At 43.8% G+C, this 20,661-nt stretch overlaps 1 protein-coding gene across 2 annotated transcripts in view; it reads right to left on the reverse strand.

Moving 5' to 3' along the window:
* Window positions 1-4,735: 4,735 nt before the first annotated feature.
* Window positions 4,736-20,661, reverse strand: part of daam1a (dishevelled associated activator of morphogenesis 1a) — a 69,359-nt gene continuing 53,433 nt past the window's right edge. For both annotated transcript variants that reach the window (XM_066675960.1, XM_066675961.1), the window contains exons 16-25: window positions 15,677-15,774; window positions 15,069-15,153; window positions 14,644-14,750; window positions 12,952-13,040; window positions 11,764-11,932; window positions 10,961-11,068; window positions 10,785-10,845; window positions 10,521-10,655; window positions 8,244-8,414; window positions 4,736-7,143 (exon numbers count right to left, since the gene is read on the reverse strand). In XM_066675960.1, coding sequence (XP_066532057.1) covers window positions 6,934-7,143; window positions 8,244-8,414; window positions 10,521-10,655; window positions 10,785-10,845; window positions 10,961-11,068; window positions 11,764-11,932; window positions 12,952-13,040; window positions 14,644-14,750; window positions 15,069-15,153; window positions 15,677-15,774 — 1,233 coding nt within the window. In that variant the 3' untranslated portion in view covers window positions 4,736-6,933. The remainder of the gene's footprint in view (window positions 7,144-8,243; window positions 8,415-10,520; window positions 10,656-10,784; window positions 10,846-10,960; window positions 11,069-11,763; window positions 11,933-12,951; window positions 13,041-14,643; window positions 14,751-15,068; window positions 15,154-15,676; window positions 15,775-20,661) is intronic.

Below are 20,661 nucleotides of genomic sequence, written 5' to 3' on the forward strand. Positions count from 1 at the left end.
TAATTCACGTGCCCTCTACAAGTGACATGTGGTGCTTTTCCACGGCACGAAACCTACACGACTCGACTCTTCTGCTTTTCCACCGGCCAAACCTGGTCTCGGCCCTGGAACCTGGTACTTTTTCAGTCCATGCTTCCAACCGAGCCGAGCAGGTACCGAATGTGAGGTGTAAACCCTGCAGAGCTCTGATTGGCCAGAGACCCGTCAGCAGCGTTCACATTAGTTTTTATCCGACTCTCAGCAGCAGCTCGTAACATTCCCCCGAGGGGTTTCTGAAGAGGGGCAGACGCTCCTGGGGTCGGTGTCTGAGGAAAATCTCCAGCGAAAGGAGAACATGTGACAGGGGGCGGAGTCATGTTCAGTCCAAACAACAACATCACGCCACACAACGAGTAAACAGCGCCTGATTTTACTGCTGCACTGTGGTGGTTTTCAAAGCCCTCGGTTCCCGTTAGAGACGGGGGTTTGTGACATCACTGGCTCCATTCCGTGGGGAGCTGTGCCAGTGAGAAAAAGACCAGCTAATAGCGAGTCAATCTGATCTCATGCAGTGGAAAAGCACCAATGAAATCACCCAATAACAACAGAAAATATTTGAGATGTGTTTCCAACATATAAATGTAACCAACAAGAAAATGTACGCTACTCACCAAGACAAAGAACAACACACAGCAGAAAGCACAGCCTAAAGAACGAGAATATGTTAATGTAACAGATAAAGGCTATGTATTTACATAACAAAACAACAACAGACAAATGGTCAGATAATGATAACAACAACAACAATATTATTATTATTGGCCATATCCTACACACATGCATAATATTAGAGATAATTATTTAACAATAGACAGAAAAATAAACTACAGATCCCACGTTACCCAGCAGTGTTAAACGTGGAAGGCATTTTATCGCAAATAAACAAACACACATTTAAAAAAAAATAAATAATAATAATAATAATAATTAAAGTGCAAGTGGTTGTTTCCCCCCACAAATGCAACACAAGTAAAAAAATATATATATATATAGCCACAAGCAGTGATTTACAGGGTCCTTGCGATTTTTATTTTTGTGCAAGAGGCTAAACTGGCAAGTACAAGGCCTATTATATTATTGCAAAATTTGTGTAGAGTACAGTGGAACCTCTACCTACCAAATTGATCCGTTCCGTGACCTGGTTCGCAAGTAGAAAAGTTTGTTTCTCAAGTCAATTTTACCCATTTAAAATAATGGAAAAGCAATTAATGCGTTCCAGCCCCTTAAGCGTACTGAAGTGATCCAAGTCAATATACAGATATGATGCTCTCTCTCCGGGGCTGAGTGAATCCAGGAGCCGGGGCACGCCTCGTGTCTAGCAGGAAACTCAGTTAACAGAATTAGCTAAAAGGTAGCCAGAGCTGGCTGCACACACTCTCAGGCGACTCCTCTCAACACTGAAGCTCATCTGAACCTCGTGCTCTCCTGTCTATGTATTTCAATGGGAGTTCTCAGAGTTTGGCCGTAAATCTTTGGCCGCTTCTATAGTCGGAAACTGCGTCAACATAACGTGAAATGGCCGTAAACTCTTAAAGGGCCAGTGCCTATTTAATTAACATGAACTATATTGAAGCTGGGTTACATTAGCGCAAATTTCAATGTCTGCTATTTACACTAACGCTAAACTGCTAAAGCTACAACGTGCTAATCTTAAAAGCTCACTCCAGTCTGGGCGCTGGGAGACTCGCCGATTGGGGTCAGTGGCCATTTCCAGCCGCCGGCTCGGAGGCGGCTCTGGGTCGTTTCTAGAGTCGTGGTTCGTTGGTGGAGGCAAAAAATATTCAAATGCCCGGTTCATATCTTGGAAAGTTCATTAGTAGAGGTTCCACTGTAGTTTGTGTACAGACAGAGGAGGGGTAACAATTCGGTACGGGGCGGGGAATGGGTCCCACAGACTGTGTATTACATACGAACTAGGGACGGGACAAAATATCAATACAGCGATAAAGGGACAATGATATTTTTAAACTCATTACAGGACACTGTTCAACACTCAATTTAAAATTTTGTTTAAAAATATTAACAATGACAAAGCCATTAGGTTTATTTTTGATGGTGATGTCATGTTCCTTGTTTGTTCTTCAGTGGATTTTATATTGTTCATATCCAATCAGAATTATGTCGTAGACAAGACTCTGTTGTCAAAACAGGAACCTGCACATCCTCCACAGAACTGTTCTGGTTTCCGGCAGCAATGATGACCCAATGTAATAGAAAACTACAGAACTCTGACATGTTTAGCCTGTGTGCAGACATGTCCTGCCGCGGGCCCATTGTTCTTATTCAAAATGAATTAGCTGATAGCGTCAAATATTCTTATCGTACGGTCCTCAACACCAACCCATATTTTTCCAAATTTCAACCTAGTTCTTATACTGCACCAATATCAAAACAGCCATGCTACCTCCAAACAATCCCTTGAAGTAGCCTCTGAAGTTTCGTCTCATTTGAATAAAGTATACCACAGTTACAGGGATTTAAAGGAGATTTTCATGATTTAAATCCACTGTGCTTCTTTCAGAGGATGGTTACTCACCGCGCTGTTCCCATCGTCAGCCACGTGCTCCTAATCCAGGGTTTCTGACAGTCCAGTGTGTGAACGCTGCAATACGTTTCTTATTGAAACTACAGTTTCTGTAAATTTGACGTCTGTTAAATCGGTGAATTTGTTTGAGACGGAAACGTTGGCTACCGTTAACTGAAGGAGCTGTGTGAAGGAGGCCCCCAGGAAAGATCTTCCAAATCTCGCCACCAGAAGTAAGCTGAAGCGCTACGAGAACTCCATTTGAGAATAACTCTGCTTTCACTCCTATCCATTTCGGGGCGTCTTTACCTAGAGTCACAAACATGTCAAATTTATGCCTTCCAAATATGCAAAGTCTTCACTCAACCGTGTCACCTTCCGTGTACCCGCCGTGTGTACTCCGCTGTTAATTTTCAATGACAACTATCAGTCCCCAACTCCGGCCGTCCCCTATTTCCGCCCTATTTCATGCCATATATGGTGCGATTCCACTTTCTCTCTCTCTCCGCCAATCGCATTGGATAAAACAATACAACGTAAATTCAAGCCTTAGTGGGGCATTTAAACATCAGTCTTGCAAGAAATCACACATCTAAACAATATTTAAGTGTCTCTAACAGTGTTGTAACTCTTTGTGTGTAAAACTGCATGTAGAACACAACACATTTCCATTTCGCGACGGATATTTCCCTCAGTGTAAAAGTTAGCTTACCGGTTAGCCTCCTTTTCTCTGAGGGGAAAATCTACCGCCACTATAACCCTTACATGTAGAGTACGGATACCAACACAGGACAAACGTAATCTCATTGTGAACCTCTCAAAACCACTGAATGTGCTAACAACTAGTGATGGGAATTTCGACTCTTTTTGGGGAGCCGGCTCGTTTGGCTCGGCTCTTCATAAAGAGCCGACTCTTTCGGCTCCTAAATGGTTCTTTGTTTTACCACTTATTTCCACTGGTACAGAACAATATTACCTACATTTTACATGACTATATGGACAAAATATTATTGTTCAATATTAAAAATAATAATAGTGTTGCAATGGCCAATTGTTTTTATGGCTAATAACTCACTGATTGCACTCACACATTCAATTGTATAAATAACTGGATTTTTATTTAAACACCTTAATAAAAAATTGTAAACTCTGAAATACAGCCAATGGAACCCAAAGGGTAGGTATTACAAAATATCTTATTAGATTAAATAATCATCCATTTCTGGGTAATAAAATAAACAAATACTCTGCAAAGTGCAAAACAGCAGCATTCAACGGTAGTGATTAAAACAACCACAACTGTCAACAAACATTTAACTGATTTAACATTTTCTTCTACTATTTTTTTGAAGGCAGACTGACATTCAGGAAAACCAAGTGTCTCCGCTCGGAGGGGTTGATCCGGCCACCCGCCCCTCCCCTACCCGCTTGGTGGTATAACTCTTCGCTGATTGGTACCTTTGCTTGTTGTTCTCTGATTGGTTGAATGACAAGCCTTAGAAAAAAATGGCTCCGTCTTAAACGGGAACCGGCTCTCATCGTTCACTTACAAGAGCCGGCTCTTTGAACCGGTTCGTTCGCGACCGACACATCACTAGCAGCAACGGTCTCGTTTGACTGTCAGAAGCAGGGGAGGTGGCCGAAGTTAGCAGTATTAGCACCTACTTAAACAAAAGCGTTTTTATCTAAAAACATATTTTCTTTCAAAGTCAAGCAAGTCTTGGACATTAATCTACACATATTTGACTCCTGAAAAATGTTGATTTGAGTGAATATAGTACTTCTATTTATTCATAGTTAGTTAAGATTTCCAGTATTGTAATTAAAGTGGCCGGAACTTGGGGTCCCTACGCTAATTACGCCGTGAAAGTTTAAATACCGCCGTTTTTACGCCGTTAAAATACAAAGGTTAAAAAATATAAAATTTAAAAATATAAAATTTAAAGATTTATCTCCTATTATTTAACATTTTAGTATTTTGGACAAAATATAGTATTGTTGTATTTGTTTTGTAGAGATTTGTAGAGTTTCCTTTACGTTGTTTTTCATTCATTCATATATATATATATATATTCTCTTTTAATTAACAGTAACTGGACAGTTACTGGAAGTTGTGGGTTCGATTCCCGCTCCAGGTGACTGTCTGTGAGGAGTGTGGTGAGTGTGTGAGTGAATGTGTGAGTGTGTGTTGCCCTGTGAAGGACTGGCGCCCCCTCCAGGGTGTATTCCCGCCTTGCGCCCAGATTAAAATCATGAATGTCTTCACTGTTGTGATTCATGAAGATGTTGTTTGTCAGAGTTCCCAGTGGATGGCGCTGTTGCACTGGCCAAAAGAAAAAAGGGTCATTAAGCCACAGATCACACAAAGAAACCAAAGTCATTGAGGGTTTAATGTCAGATCACTGCCTCACATCAAAAAAGAGGTTTCCTTAAATAAAGAGAACTCAGAAGGAACCCAAAAAAACAAAGGAATCTATTACAAACGTGGAGTTCTCAGCCCAAAAGGACACAGTGGCGTCTGATCAACAGGAAAATAGCACATCAACGTCTCCGAGCGCTCGTATTTACATATCTACAATCAAACACACACAGAGATTACAGAGAGATATAAACAACACAGCGGACCTCAGCATATTCTACATCCTTCGTATGTTCAGTGATTATGTAATTATTAAGACGTAGGTCCGAGAGAGAGAGAGAGGTTTGGTTTGTGCTTCGTTATTAAAGACTTTAACACTGAACATCCACCCATTTCCCACATTTTCAGCAAATATTTAACACAGGAACAAAGTGATCTATTTTTAAAGAAAATCCACAGCGGTGGTGAATGGAGCCAGACGTCCTTCTCTACAACACCTTCATAGAAACACACTGCATCAATGAGAAGGGCACTGTGAGGCAAAACAGTCCCCTAGAAAACGTACTGATGTCAGGTGTCCCATATTTCTCCATCATCATCAAACGCACAACGCTCCGCTGGCGGTGGAGAGGAAGTTAACTCCTGGATCTGAGCTGCAGATGAAGAGACGCCTGGTTCCATTCACCACCACAAGTGTCTCTACAATCAACCACCACACACCAAACTCTCTCCATCATTGTGTTTACATTTCAACTGGTGAATCATGGCGAAATTCAGAGAAATGGGTGGAATTCCCCTTCACTTGTGAATCCTGGAAAGCTCCAGATGAAGGAAAGCCCTGCATTAGTCAGTGTTTATTCCTCCACCGTGTCATCGACAACATCATCACCACCATCTTCTCTGAGGAGGTCTCCTTCTTCCAGCGCGAACGAGGAGAGCCCCGCCGCAGTGTGTGTTAAATACATCACAAATATAAGCCCTTTATTCCCACTTTTTCTCGAGGGAAACACTGTCGAGGAGGATTTTGGCAGCGAGCGAGAGATAAACAGAGTCACACAGATGTGCTTTCCAGTTTAGATCAGAGTTAATGACAACTCTTCCTTGTGCTTTGACAGCATTGTTTAAATATTTGTAGTTTGTGCAAAAAAAACCCAATAATAATAATAATACACAGCTGTAGTCCCTGGGATCCGCCACCAGGCGGCAGTGTAAGAGCAGGGTTTTACTCCCGTGCAGAGATCTGAGGTTCAGACAGTCCCTGGGATCCACCACTAGGCGGCGATGTTTATGTATTTTTAATTTTTTTGTAGAAAATCAAAACTCCAGCTGTTTGGATTTTAGCGAAAAACGATGCAGTTCCTTCAAGGACACGTTCCCTCAGATGCACAGCTTTGAGGAGAAGTAAATGTCTTTCCACCCGGTGTAGAGTCAGCAGCTGCATGTTTTTATTCACTGACAACTCAGAAGTTTAGTTTAGATTTTATTTAACGTGGCGTTGTTGTAGTTCCTAGGCTCCACCACCAGGCGGCATTGTTAAAAAAACTTTTTGTACAAAATCAAACCTCTAGAATCTGATTTGCCGTTTGTTTTTTCAGCAGTTGTAGGGCTAGCGTTGGGCTGTTGACGTGTCAGTGTTTACACACTTGCAGCTCGGATTTCAAAGCACAGGTGTAGTTCCCTAACTTCATCATTCTTTATCGCCACTAGGTGGTGCTGTGATAGAAGAATAAAACAGTTTAGTGCAATATCAAAATTAGGAATTTGATTTCTGATTCTAGACACGATCACAGCTGCTGTTCCTGGTCTCCACCAATGGGTGGCGCTGCTGTGCTGACAGGTGGCTCAGAGGTTTATACGTTAGAGGAGTCCAGTGTGAGACACAAGGTGGCGCTGCAGGCAGTGTCACTGCCACTGGGTCCTGGGTTCAGTCCCTGTTGCGTTCTCCCCTCATCAGAAGGAATGGGTTACAGATGTTGGCGCTGCTGTAGCGTCACGGTGGACTCCGAGGGTCTCAGAAGTCCAGTTTGGTGATGGGTCTCTCTCGGTTCGTCTCGGTGCTCTGGTTGTTGGGTCTCTTTCGGTTCCGTTTCATTTTGGACAGATCTTTATCGAACACTTCTCCGGAGCGGAGCGCCGACACCAGGTCGTCAAACTCCCCGTCCTCCTCACAGTTCTCCCTCGCTTTCCTGGCCTTTCTCTCCTTCTCTCTCTGCTCCTTCAGCTGAGAAAAGAGAGGGATCAGTCACTCTTCCAGTCACACACCTTGTGGCCATGACAGTCTTGGGCTGTGTCTCAAACAGCTGCCTGTGGCCTACCTAGTGCCCTCTGTAGATAATGAAATTGGGACTCGCAATGTACTGTGTCTGACAAAGTCATCTCTAGTCCCACACCCAATTAACTCATTCCTATTAATTAACTACTTTAATTTTATCTCATTCTCTTCTCTTACAAAGCTGTGGCCTTAAATGATAATACTTTTCTCAACACCAGGCTCATTAAGGCCACATTTTTTTAACACTTATTTTTTTTTAAATCTCGTTTTGAAGTCGTGGCCATTACTTTATTTTCAGATCCTCAGCCTTTGCAAGTTGTGACAACACCTTAATGATCTCATTCCCAGGACATTATTAATTATGTCATACACATGCTTTACCAAGCCCTGGCCACAATTAATTATCTCATTCTCAAATATAATTATCTCAGTGTCAAATATAACTATCTCAGTCTCAAATATAATCATCTCATTCCCAGGATCTTATTAATTATGTCATACACATTCTTTACCAAGCCCTGGCCACAATTAATTATCTCAGTCTCAAATATAATTATCTCAGTCTCAAATATAATTATCTCATTCCCAGGATCTTATTAATTATGTCATACACATTCTTTACCAAGCCCTGGCCACAATTAATTATCTCAGTCTCAAATATAATTATCTCATTCCCAGGATCTTATTATTTATGTCATACACATTCTTTACCAAGCCCTGGCCACAATTAATTATCTCATTCTCAAATATAAGTATCTCATTCCCAGGCATTTTCAAGATATGGCTTCAACTTGACTATTACAGTCTAATTATCTTGTTCCCATGACTTACAAAGTAGTGGGCACATCTTAAATGACCCCAAACCCAGGCATCACATAAATGACCCACTACAAGCAGGAGAATGTCTGAATTCTGAACTACAGTTATACACTACACATTAAACCCTTTAAAGATTATTGTACACCTAGATCTTCTGGACATTGATGTTGTTGTCAGGAACATCTGTGTGGAACACCTAAGGCCTCAGACTGCCTTGTGGATGTGTGTACCTGAGCCTCCAGGCGTGCCCTGCGCTCCTCCTCCTCCTTCCTCTTGCGGGCGTTCTCGTTGTCCTGTTTGGCGTCCGTGAAGCTCTGCAGGAACTGGTCGAAAATCCCAAAGAACTCGTCTGGCTGCAGGCTGCTGGAGTCCTCTCCGAAGTGTTTCACCGCCTTCTGGAACTGGACACAGGGACGAGGGAAGGATGAAAACAGACGACGAGGAGAGGATCACTGCAATACTGTGTCATGTTATAAAACAATCATTATACTGACACCTAGTGGCCTGGAGGTCCCAGTAATTACGCCCTTAACCTATTTTAAAACCTACAGAGTCCTACAGAGAAAATCAGGTGTTTAGCCTTTTAGCATGTTCTAACACACACACACACACACACACACATCTGGCAGAAGAGTAAACACACAACTTTCTCGCTGTCTTAAAACCGACATTAAAAAATCTCATCCCTCTCGTCCCACCGCTGCTTCCTCAGTATTACAGTGTTCACAGGTGTGAGGACCCGCTAACGTCCAATAAAGCCACACTCAAAAATTCAAAAGGAAGCGAAGGGTCCCAAAGCGTCTGTGTGATGTTGAGGTCTTTATAAACGCAGCCAAATCCGTTCCATGTGGTTCCTCCGGAGCTGAAACCGGGCCAAACCCGTCTTTGAAACGGATCCGTGTGTCTGACCCCAGTTAAACATTAACGGTGTGTGTTGTGGTCAGGGAGGGGCCAATAAATCCACTCAGACCTGTGAGGAGCGGAGCACACTTCGGGATTTTAAAGTCCACTTCAAAGCACACACACTTTAATGTGTGCGCCCAGGTTTCGGGACCGAGATCTAGAGTTACACACTTCACCGTGTTCTGTCTCACTATAAACCTGGACCGTACCGTCTCCACGACCGGCTCCAACAGACAGACAGCTTTACTCAGAGCTGCTATTTTAAAAAGCTGTAAAAAGCATTACCTCTATGACCTCAGTCAGAGTTGTACCCTACATTCTTATGTATAAGAGCTCATATAGATATAAGGTTATTACATAGATATAGACTAATGTTATCAGCCGGTTTACACTGCACATTGTTTACACTGCACATGTAGACCATTTATTTCAGTATCTTCTACACTGTAAAAAAAACAAAACAATCCATAAAATTTATGGTAAAAAAAAATAAATAAATAAATAAAACACTGCAGCTGTAGTTGCCAAAAATTCACTGTAAAATTTACAGTCAAAATGTATACGACATTACAGTATTATTTTCGTAAATAATCGTAAAGATCAGCATTAATTACAGTACTTTTCTGTAAAAAAGATACACACCGTAAAAAAACCCATAGTATTTCCATAAAAAACAAAGAAACGTTGTTTTGTCATAAATTTAGATGTAAATAGTGTTTTAAATGAGAGAATGGAGCCAAACTGTAAATAAGCCTCCTACATTCAGCCCTTAAAAGGAGGTATTGCCGAAAGAAGTAAAGAAATGTGCAGTAACTGGGCACCTTTCCTGAACTTTTCTGACCAACACACACCTCGTCACACATCAACACTGAACACACACACACACACACACACACACACACACACACACACACCTCACTAATGCAATCAAAAATCAAAAATCCAAAGACAGAAAATATGGAGCTGCAAGGCATGCTGGGAGCTCCCTAATGAGTCTCAGCTCCGCCCAGTCCTTGGCCACTTGTACCGCCCCCTAATGGTCTGTGCGTTTAACAGTGAATTAATGTAATTTTTACAAAAGAATAAAAGCAAAATTTACAGTGTTGTCTGTTATTGGAATACTACGGAATATTTTTGTTAAAAGCACAGTGCAAGTGAATTTAACTTTGAAACATTATATTTTTTACAGTAAAGAGATGTAAAAAGGAGGGTTTTGGCTGATAAAAGTATTTATAGTATTTCACTTTTACAGAAACTGTTTTTAGAGTTTACAGTCATTTATTGTCATTTACAGTTTTTTACGGTGTAGGGACAGTTTATCACTGCACCATTCTTTGGCTTTCCATCCACAGTTTCCTTTCTATAAATCTGTATGATCCTACAGCCGGTCTGAGTCGTATTTATAGTCCACACGTTTCTACACGTTCTCCAAGTCTGTGCCACACAGTACTTCCCTCTGCCCACTTCTACGGAGGGTGCAGTTACTTTACTATGTGCTGTATAGTGTAATATCCTCATTAGGTGCATTCTACCGTGTTGTTTTTCTTGCTACTGACTCCCTCAGGCTGTGAACAGTCAGAAATGTCTAGTGTTTTGCCTCTTACCAGCTCCTTCGCCTCCTGCAGAGAATCTTCTACGTCAGAGAAACTGAAGCTGGCCACGGTGATGAACTGACTGACCACTGACACAAACTTATCCCCAGGGTCTCTAGCACTACCCTTCTTCTGATGCTCCAGCTCCTAAACACACACACACACACACACACACACATTTGAAGAATAAAGATAATTTGAGACTTAATTCACTAATATTTCTGTAAAATAACTGTAAAATATGAGGTAAACAAAGTGAGAGAGAGGGTCACTCACTGCCTCCACACTCTTCAGGCCGCTGCGCAAGTTATTAATGTCCTTCTCCAGTTCGGTCATACTACAGTAAACAACACAGAGAAACAGCCCTTTCATCAGGACAATGCACACGTGTGTGTGTGTGTGTGTGTGTGTGTGTGTGTGTGTTTACGTGAGTGATATTTAGGAGCACATACTTGACTTTAGCAGCTTCTGAAACATTTTGCAGGTCCTCCTGAAACAGTGCCACCTTGGGGTACTTCTGCTCCAGGATGGTGATCAGGTAATGCAGCAGAGTGATGTTCCTACACACACACACACACACACACACACACACAGAGAGAGAGAGAGAGACACACAGAGACACAGACACAGAGAGAGAGAGGGTGGGGGTTATCAGCACGGACAGAACGTCTTTGCTTTGCTAAGTTTTTGAAAGTGTAAAAACAGTCTGTTACAGTGAGCACTAGATTATTGCTCACATAAGAAGTGGGTTCAGTGGGGTTCAATCCAATGCCTCTGGGATGTCCAGGTGTTTGTGATCATCCAACATCAGCACCTGACCTCACTGAATCAACCTCACTGACTCAACCGCACTGACTCGACTCTTTTGCTTTTCCTCTGACCAAATCTGGTCCTGGAACCGAGTACTTTCTCAGTCCCCGCTCACACCGAATACAAACCGAGGTGTAAACCCTGCAGAGCCCTGACTGTCCAGAGACCTGTCAATCACCACCAACTGCAGAGCTCATTCACATCCAGCACAAACCAGCGCTGGCAAAATCTCTGAAGTTACAGCAGATTTCACCTTTTCTTTTTTTAAAATCAGACTCTCAGTGAAATCTCGTCGTGGGAGAGACTTGGACAACAACACTTCAGCAGGAGTTTTCAGGCGATAAATTCAGGAATATACTCGGATACAAGGCCATGGAGAGTTTACTGGAATAACTAAGGGACTGTGTCTGAATGTACGGGCCGTGGCTGATGCTCTGACTCTTACTTGTCGATGCTGGACTTGGTGTCTGCGATCTTGTTGAGGGAAGATACTTTAAAGCCGTAAGCGTTTCCCCTCTGGCCTTTGTTCATGTAGTTCCCCAGGGCCAGCACCACCTCCAGCAGCTGGCTCAGGTTACGGCTCTGGAGAACTTCTTTAGACGCCGAGCTGAGAGCTGAAAAACAAACACACTGCAATCAATATTAACCCCAGAGATCAGCTGAGCAGTCAGTTAGACAGCACTGGTGTGTGAGGTGTGTGTGGCTGTAGCATTGCTGTGAGAACAATGGCATTGAATGGAGGCACATCACTCCTGAGAACACAGTTCCACTTCATAGCCCAGTGCAGGAGGTGTTTAGATGCCTCTAGCTCATGATTGGCATTGGACATGATGACCTTAGGTTCATGTGCAGGTGGTTTACAGTGTTTTATTTCACTTCTGCCGGGATCAGACTACATGAATTTAGCCCGATTCTGACACAATTGTGTTGTATCCGACAAATATCCAGCGTCTGAAACGAAATTGAGGAGCGGTCGTGGAGTGCGACATAATCAAAGATCAACGATGCGTCTCTGAGACGCCCCACGACTCCCGGAGAAGAAGTGGAGTGTGTTAGAGTTGTCTTGACCTTTTGGCCCGGTCTGACGTCTCCTACGCCATGTTCCTGACGATGACCGATAGGAGACAGAGCTCTGTCCGGGGCACATCTGTAAACACGGAGAAGAGAGAGAGAGGGAGGCTCTGCTGCAGCTGTCAGTGGAACTGAACTGAGGAAACGCTCTGGACGTGTAATATCTCCTCAGGTTCTCTTTGTAGGAGACGGTCCACACCGTCCTCTCTGTAACACCCAGGAACCACCCACTATCACTTTTACTACTACTTCATTTCAGAACAAAACCTCCAGCATCTCACACAGCTCTTCTGTCGCCGTGATCCACAGTTTACAGCTCCACCTCCCGACGACATCGGAACTCACGCAGTGACGAGAACCAAGAGTGGTCCGTGTCAAACCTGTAGTGTCCCCAGTCTCACGACCGAGACACGGCACACGTTTACAGCACTAATCTGACACAGTGAACGTCCTGAAGAACAAAAACATTGTGCAGTCTGATCCCGACATAAATAAGGGGGTGTCTACAGACTGTTGGTGGCATGTGGTGTATTTGTGTTTACAACTTTAAAAGGCAGCGTACCTTCGACTTTGGGCTTGATTTCCGCGACTCTTTCGGCGAACTTCTTCTTGAAGTAGAGGGACTGCAGTCTTTGATGGTAGTGGTCAATCCTGCAGTTTCAGACAGAAATGACTGTGACTCTCACACCGAGACTGACAACAACACACCAGGAGAGGTCAGGATTCCTCAACCCTCCAGCTGCACGGAGACTATAAACCTTATTTAACACCATCAGCACGGAAACCATTACGCGTCTGGAACCATAAACCGATCCGAGTCGTGCCCTCGGAGAAACCGTTGTTCTAAAGTGGAAACACAGAGCGGCTCTTTTCAGACGGAAGTTCTCCCGAGATGACGGCAGCTGCAGCACAGCTGTAATCCTGTGTAGTGTTCACTGGCGATGGGTGAATAGATACTGATACATAGGTATTTCATCCCAAAGGACCTTATTGAGATCCTCAAACCCTTTTAAGTAAAACTGAATAAACTGTATCTGGTGAAATCTGATCATAAAACAAGCGTGGTCAGATTTCCCAAACCTTTCTGATCCCCGTCAATTTCATTCATTCATTCATTCATTATCTGTAACCCTTATCCAATTCAGGGTCGCGGTGGGTCCAGAGCCTACATGGAATCATTGGGCGCAAGGCGGGAACACACCCTGGAGGGGGCGCCAATCCTTCACAGGGCAACACACACACACATTCATTCACACACTCACACCTACGGACACTTTCGAGCTGCCAATCCACCTACCGACGTGTGTTTTTGGACTGTGGGAGGAAACCGGAGCACCCGGAGGGAACCCACACAAACACAGAGAGAACACACCACACTCCTCACAGACAGTCACCCGGAGGAAACCCACACAGACACAGAGAGAACACACCACACTCCTCACAGACAGTCACCCGGAGGAAACCCACGCAGACACAGAGAGAACACACCACACTTCTCACAGACAGTCACCCGGAGGAAACCCACGCAGACACAGAGAGAACACACCACACTCCTCACAGACAGTCACCCGGAGGAAACCCACGCAGACACAGAGAGAACACACCACACTCCTCACTGACAGTCACCCGGAGGAAACCCACGCAGACACAGGGAGAACACACCACACTCCTCACAGACAGTCACCCGGAGGAAACCCACGCAGACACAGAGAGAACACACCACACTCCTCACAGACAGTCACCCAGAGGAAACCCACGCAGACACAGGGAGAACACACCACACTCCTCACAGACAGTCACCCGGAGGAAACCCACGCAGACACAGAGAGAACACACCACACTCCTCACAGACAGTCACCCGGAGGAAACCCACGCAGACACAGAGAGAACACACCACACTCCTCACTGACAGTCACCCGGAGGAAACCCACGCAGACACAGGGAGAACACACCACACTCCTCACAGACAGTCACGTGTCTTTGATGCTAAAGAAGTGCCAAATGATTGCAGTAAATAAAGCTGATCTTATATCACTCACGATTCATTTACACTCATCCAGTCGAAGCAAAACACTGAGAAATCTGAGATGAACTGGATGCTTTAATAGTTTTAAAGCTCTATATTTAACTCAGAAGGGGACTACTTTGTGTTGTGGAAGAAACGGCCCTTAAAGCTCATCTGAAACATGGTCAGTGTTATTTACTCCACTCTGGAGCTGTTGGACTGAGCAGTATTTGATATAGACACTGGTACCTGCTCATATCGTAGAGGAAGCGGTCCGCTCGGGCCATCCGGTCCAGCTCGTGTTTGTGCTCCTCCAGAAGATCCACATCACTTTTCTCAGGAATGAATTTCAGCAGCTGCACAACACGAGAAAAACAGAGAGACTGTTCCTTCAGAGGCTCACCTTTTACACGAATGCGAAGCGTGAAACATGCTTTTACTCGCACTGCACGATTGTACAACAGCTTTGTGTTGCTGGGTTAGGTGCTTTCCTCAGGGGCACTTCATCTGTGGATGTTGAGGGAGGAGATAGAGCTGTTCCTTCATTACACCGTCCTCATATTTCCTCCTAGTCCAGGATCCCTCACACAAACGGGATACGGTTTGCACCTTACAATGACTGCACCTTGGATGCAACACTGCAAAGTGTGTGTGTGTGTGTGTGTGTGTTTTACCTGTTCGAGCATGTCTTTGGGCAGGTCCTCGTGCTCATCCATGGTCAAAATGGCCCTTTTAATCTCATCATTAGACAGCTTTAACCTGCCCAGGAATAGACGGAGACAGTGAGGGTAGTACACACCTTATCTCCCGTTGGGCAAAAGTTTGTGCACCTCTGGTCAAAGTAGGTTTTGGTGCAAAAAAGTTATTTTTTTAAAGTAGGACCTGAATAATACACTTAGAGTTTAAAGGGTTAACTGACATTGCACAACCATCAACAGGATCAACACCCTATCAGCTTTAAATAAAAAATCTAAAGAGATACTTTAGTTGAGAACATTTCTGACAGTGTGTATAAAGAAGAACTCTAACAAACACAGAGTCTGAGAGCTTTATATGTGATGTATTCGTTTACAGAAGTGATGAGGGTTATTTGGGTGACTATTGGGTTCTAGTCTTTGTTAGCAACGTTAGCCCTGCACTTTGAGATCTAAACTAACCTATGGCTCAGACGATTCTCTGCAAGTGGCGTACGTATAAAATGTAACTTAACGTATAAAATTGTATATAAAATTGTATACATCAAATTTGTCACCGAACTCTTTATATCAGGGTTGTTACTGACCGTGAGAGGAGGATGTTACAGTTCTGAGCTCGACGTCCATCGATGACTGAAAGCTCCTTCACCTTCTTAGAGGTCACTGCATCGTCCTCAGACTCTTTCTGTAAAATATTCAAGATAAATATCAGTAACGAGAAAGAGGAGAAATTCAGAGGAAAATAAACTAATAAACTGTAGCTGATAAACTATTAAGAGCTGTTTAATTGTGAACAGAGTGTGTGTTTGAAGTGGTGTGACTCTTCTAGTCGTTACGATGCAGGTTTAGCGCTCCAGGAAACTCACAGACCAATCACATGTGTTTCTGCATATCACACGTGAGGCTCCTCAGCCAATCAGATCTGTGCATTATGACGAGCGCTGTGACTCCACTGAGTGACACACACAGGGCAGGGTCCAGACGCCGCTGTCCTGGGGCCAGTAAAAACAGCCCGAGGGACGAGATCAGAGCTCTTTAGGGACACTTTCGGGACGACGGTGCGGTGCGAGTTAAAACCAGAAACTTTAATAATAAAGGAACAATTACGGGTTGAAATTCTCATAACGATGAACATGGATTCTGTTTACGGATAAAGTCCCGCCCTCCAGCTATGAGAGCCAATCAGATCGCTGCTAATGGAAAAGCAGTAAAGTCAACTGCAACTCATTAGGGACTTTATTTACATGTGCGTTATTTTTATTTGTAAATTTGACTTGAAACAAGAAAGGGACATTTTCTTTAGAGTATTTGTTATTTATAATATTTATGAATCTTATTGAATATTGAAGTGTAATTGAAAGTGATTTGAAATTCAGTTGTTAACGACATAAAATGTTGCTATAACTACGAGGCTACTTCAATGTACAGGACGTGGCACTGATCAGGTGCAGGTTACACATTATGTTCTGGACCTTGGTTTGAGAAAAGATTCTCTAACTGGACCTTAATGAGTTTTATTTAATTACCCCTGCAATAGTGGTTCAACAAAAAGATCTGTCAGTATCTATGCCAGACCAGTAGGGGGCCATAGTACCTCTTAAAAAGAGGCTTCAAAACACCATGAGACATGAGAGAAACACACAGGTTTCATCCCAAATCACTCCATCCTCCCTCTGTAGTGCACTACACACGTCCTGAAACGACTGAATCTAGATGTTAACAGTGCAGTGTATATTTCTAACACACATCATTTCTATTTATTCATCTGTGTGAATCTGAACTCTAGTGCTGTCTGTGTGTGTACAGTGTAGTTTGTGACTGATGTAGTTCACTGTAGAGGGAGCGAGGAGCTGTGTGTGTACAGTGTAGTTTATGACTGATGTAGTTCACTGTAGAGGGAGCGAGGAGCTGTGTGTGTACAGTGTAGTTTATGACTGATGTAGTTCACTGTAGAGGGAGCGAGGAGCTGTGTGTGTACAGTGTAGTTTATGACTGATGTAGTTCACTGTAGAGGGAGCGAGGAGCTGTGTGTGTACAGTGTAGTTTATGACTGATGTAGTTCACTGTAGAGGGAGCGAGGAGCTGTGTGTGTACAGTGTAGTTTATGACTGATGTAGTTCACTGTAGAGGGAGCGAGGAGCTGTGTGTGTACAGTGTAGTTTGTGACTGATGTAGTTCACTGTAGAGGGAGAGAGGAGTTGTGTGTGTACAGTGTAGTTTGTGACTGATGTAGTTCACTGTAGAGGGAGCGAGGAGCTGTGTGTGTACAGTGTAGTTTGTGACTGATGTAGTTCACTGTAGAGGGAGTGAGGAGCTGTGTGTGTACAGTGTAGTTTATGACTGATGTAGTTCACTGTAGAGGGAGCGAGGAGCTGTGTGTGTACAGTGTAGTTTATGACTGATGTAGTTCACTGTAGAGGGAGCGAGGAGCTGTGTGTGTACAGTGTAGTTTGTGACTGATGTAGTTCACTGTAGAGGGAGCGAGGAACTGTGTGTGTACAGTGTAGTTTATGACTGATGTAGTTCACTGTAGAGGGAGCGAGGAGCTGTGTGTGTACAGTGTAGTTTGTGACTGATGTAGTTCACTGTAGAGGGAGCGAGGAGCTGTGTGTGTACAGTGTAGTTTGTGACTGATGTAGTTCACTGTAGAGGGAGCGAGGAGCTGTGTGTGTACAGTGTAGTTTATGACTGATGTAGTTCACTGTAGAGGGAGCGAGGAGCTGTGTGTGTACAGTGTAGTTTGTGACTGATGTAGTTCACTGTAGAGGGAGCGAGGAACTGTGTGTGTACAGTGTAGTTTATGACTGATGTAGTTCACTGTAGAGGGAGCGAGGAGCTGTGTGTGTACAGTGTAGTTTGTGACTGATGTAGTTCACTGTAGAGGGAGAGAGGAGTTGTGTGTGTACAGTGTAGTTTGTGACTGATGTAGTTCACTGTAGAGGGAGCGAGGAGCTGTGTGTGTACAGTGTAGTTTGTGACTGATGTAGTTCACTGTAGAGGGAGAGAGGAGCTGTGTGTGTACAGTGTAGTTTATGACTGATGTAGTTCACTGTAGAGGGAGCGAGGAGCTGTGTGTGTACAGTGTAGTTTATGACTGATGTAGTTCACTGTAGAGGGAGCGAGGAGCTGTGTGTGTACAGTGTAGTTTGTGACTGATGTAGTTCACTGTAGAGGGAGCGAGGAACTGTGTGTGTACAGTGTAGTTTATGACTGATGTAGTTCACTGTAGAGGGAGCGAGGAGCTGTGTGTGTACAGTGTAGTTTGTGACTGATGTAGTTCACTGTAGAGGGAGAGAGGAGTTGTGTGTGTACAGTGTAGTTTGTGACTGATGTAGTTCACTGTAGAGGGAGCGAGGTGCTGTGTGTGTACAGTGTAGTTTGTGACTGATGTAGTTCACTGTAGAGGGAGCGAGGTGCTGTGTGTGTACAGTGTAGTTTGTGACTGATGTAGTTCACTGTAGAGGGAGCGAGGAGCTGTGTGTGTACAGTGTAGTTTATGACTGATGTAGTTCACTGTAGAGGGAGCGAGGAGCTGTGTGTGTACAGTGTAGTTTGTGACTGATGTAGTTCACTGTAGAGGGAGCGAGGAGCTGTGTGTGTACAGTGTAGTTTGTGACTGATGTAGTTCACTGTAGAGGGAGCGAGGAGCTGTGTGTGTACAGTGTAGTTTGTGACTGATGTAGTTCACTGTAGAGGGAGCGAGGAGCTGTGTGTGTACAGTGTAGTTTGTGTCTGATTTAGTTCACTGTAGAGGGAGCGAGGAGCTGTGTGTACAGTGTAGTTTGTGACTGATGTAGTTCACTGTAGAGGGAGCGAGGAGCTGTGTGTGTACAGTGTAGTTTGTGACTGATGTAGTTCACTGTAGAGGGAGAGAGGAGCTGTGTGTGTACAGTGTAGTTTATGACTGACGTAGTTCACTGTAGAGGGAGAGAGGAGCTGTGTGTGTACAGTGTAGTTTGTGACTGATGTAGTTCACTGTAGAGGGAGCGAGGAGCTGTGTGTGTACAGTGTAGTTTGTGACTGATGTAGTTCACTGTAGAGGGAGCGAGGAGCTGTGTGTGTACAGTGTAGTTTGTGACTGATGTAGTTCACTGTAGAGGGAGCGAGGAGCTGTGTGTGTACAGTGTAGTTTGTGTCTGATGTAGTTCACTGTAGAGGGAGTGAGGAGCTGTGTGTGTACAGTGTAGTTTATGACTGATGTCCATTAACGCAAAATGGTTTTGTGTGGATCAATCTGTATTGGTTGCATTTTGGGAACCACTGGACGTTACTGAAGGAATTATTAGTGGACGGTTCCTAAATCAGAAGCTTGTATCTGATTGGCTGAAGATGTTTCTCTTCTGCAGATTCTCTCCTGAAGACACGGCTCGTACTGGGCTCGGACTGATCTGCCGTAGATCTGTCTCCTCTGTTTCTGCCGGTCAGAATCACACTGACTGACCACTGCTGGGGTAATTTGTAAAAGGTTATTATTTTGTGTGGATCTCTCAGCTTTGGTAAAATAAGTGCAGTTGGTCAGTTGCTGAGCAGGGTACTGACACACCACTGTGGACCGACACGAGACCTCTAGTTGTCACAATATTTATTCTGATATAATCCAAATCAGAGAAAACTCTGTAAAGCTGAAACACTGTTTATAATGAGTCTGTGTGAGTGTGATATCAGTAAATGACCTCTCTTACGACACCTGATGCCCTGTGCTACCATGATTCAAAAAGCTGAGTAGGCTGAAGTACTACATGAAGTATATATTTATAAGTTTAATTAGTAAAATTACAAAGGTGAATTTGAAGCAGCCTGTTTTTCAGCTTAGAGCTTAGTTTACAAACAAAACTGTGCATTAAAATGCCTGTCTAATGGTACTCTCCCGTCGTTAGTGGTGTGTGTATGTGTGTGTGCACGTGTTAAGCCTATTCTACACCTGCTGTCTCACATTACGTAAACAATAAATACACTGAGTAATAAAATGCAGACACAATGACCCAGTGCTTATAAACCCCAGGTCTTCTGCTCGCCACGCGGCTTATGGCAGGATAATAAATCTGTTACTGCATTTTAAACCTGCCAAACCACTGCCATCTGGGAAACAGACCAGTGTTTTCTGTGAACTGTTTCTAAACCCTGCTCAGACTGAGGTAAAAATGGAATCGGCGTATTATTTTTATAAAAATTAAGCAACGATTCAGAGAGGAATGAGGGAGAATGACAGCAGCAGTAAACGTAACTGCAGGGTGGGGCTGGGCTGTAATAACATACACCACGGGTTTTGAAAAAAGATCAGTGTATGAAAATGTCTCGTAATCTGCCGTGAGGAACGTTCCCATTGGACAGGAACACCCTGACATGAGCTCCCTCTCTGTTCATTGGCTCACAGGTGGATGGGAACGATGTTGCTGATACCCCACACACACAGCAATAAAGGCCCCCCACCCCACTACATTTACTGTGTACAAAGTGTGATACTCCCCAACCCTACTGCAGAGTTACTGTATATTACTAACAGTATAGTGTTTGACTTGGTGTTATCTGTTTTTAACCTAATGGTCTTTTACACACTGTGCAGCCCTAATTA

The sequence above is a fragment of the Hoplias malabaricus genome, chromosome 1, assembly GCF_029633855.1.
Source record: "Hoplias malabaricus isolate fHopMal1 chromosome 1, fHopMal1.hap1, whole genome shotgun sequence".
Classification (NCBI taxonomy): domain Eukaryota; kingdom Metazoa; phylum Chordata; class Actinopteri; order Characiformes; family Erythrinidae; genus Hoplias; species Hoplias malabaricus.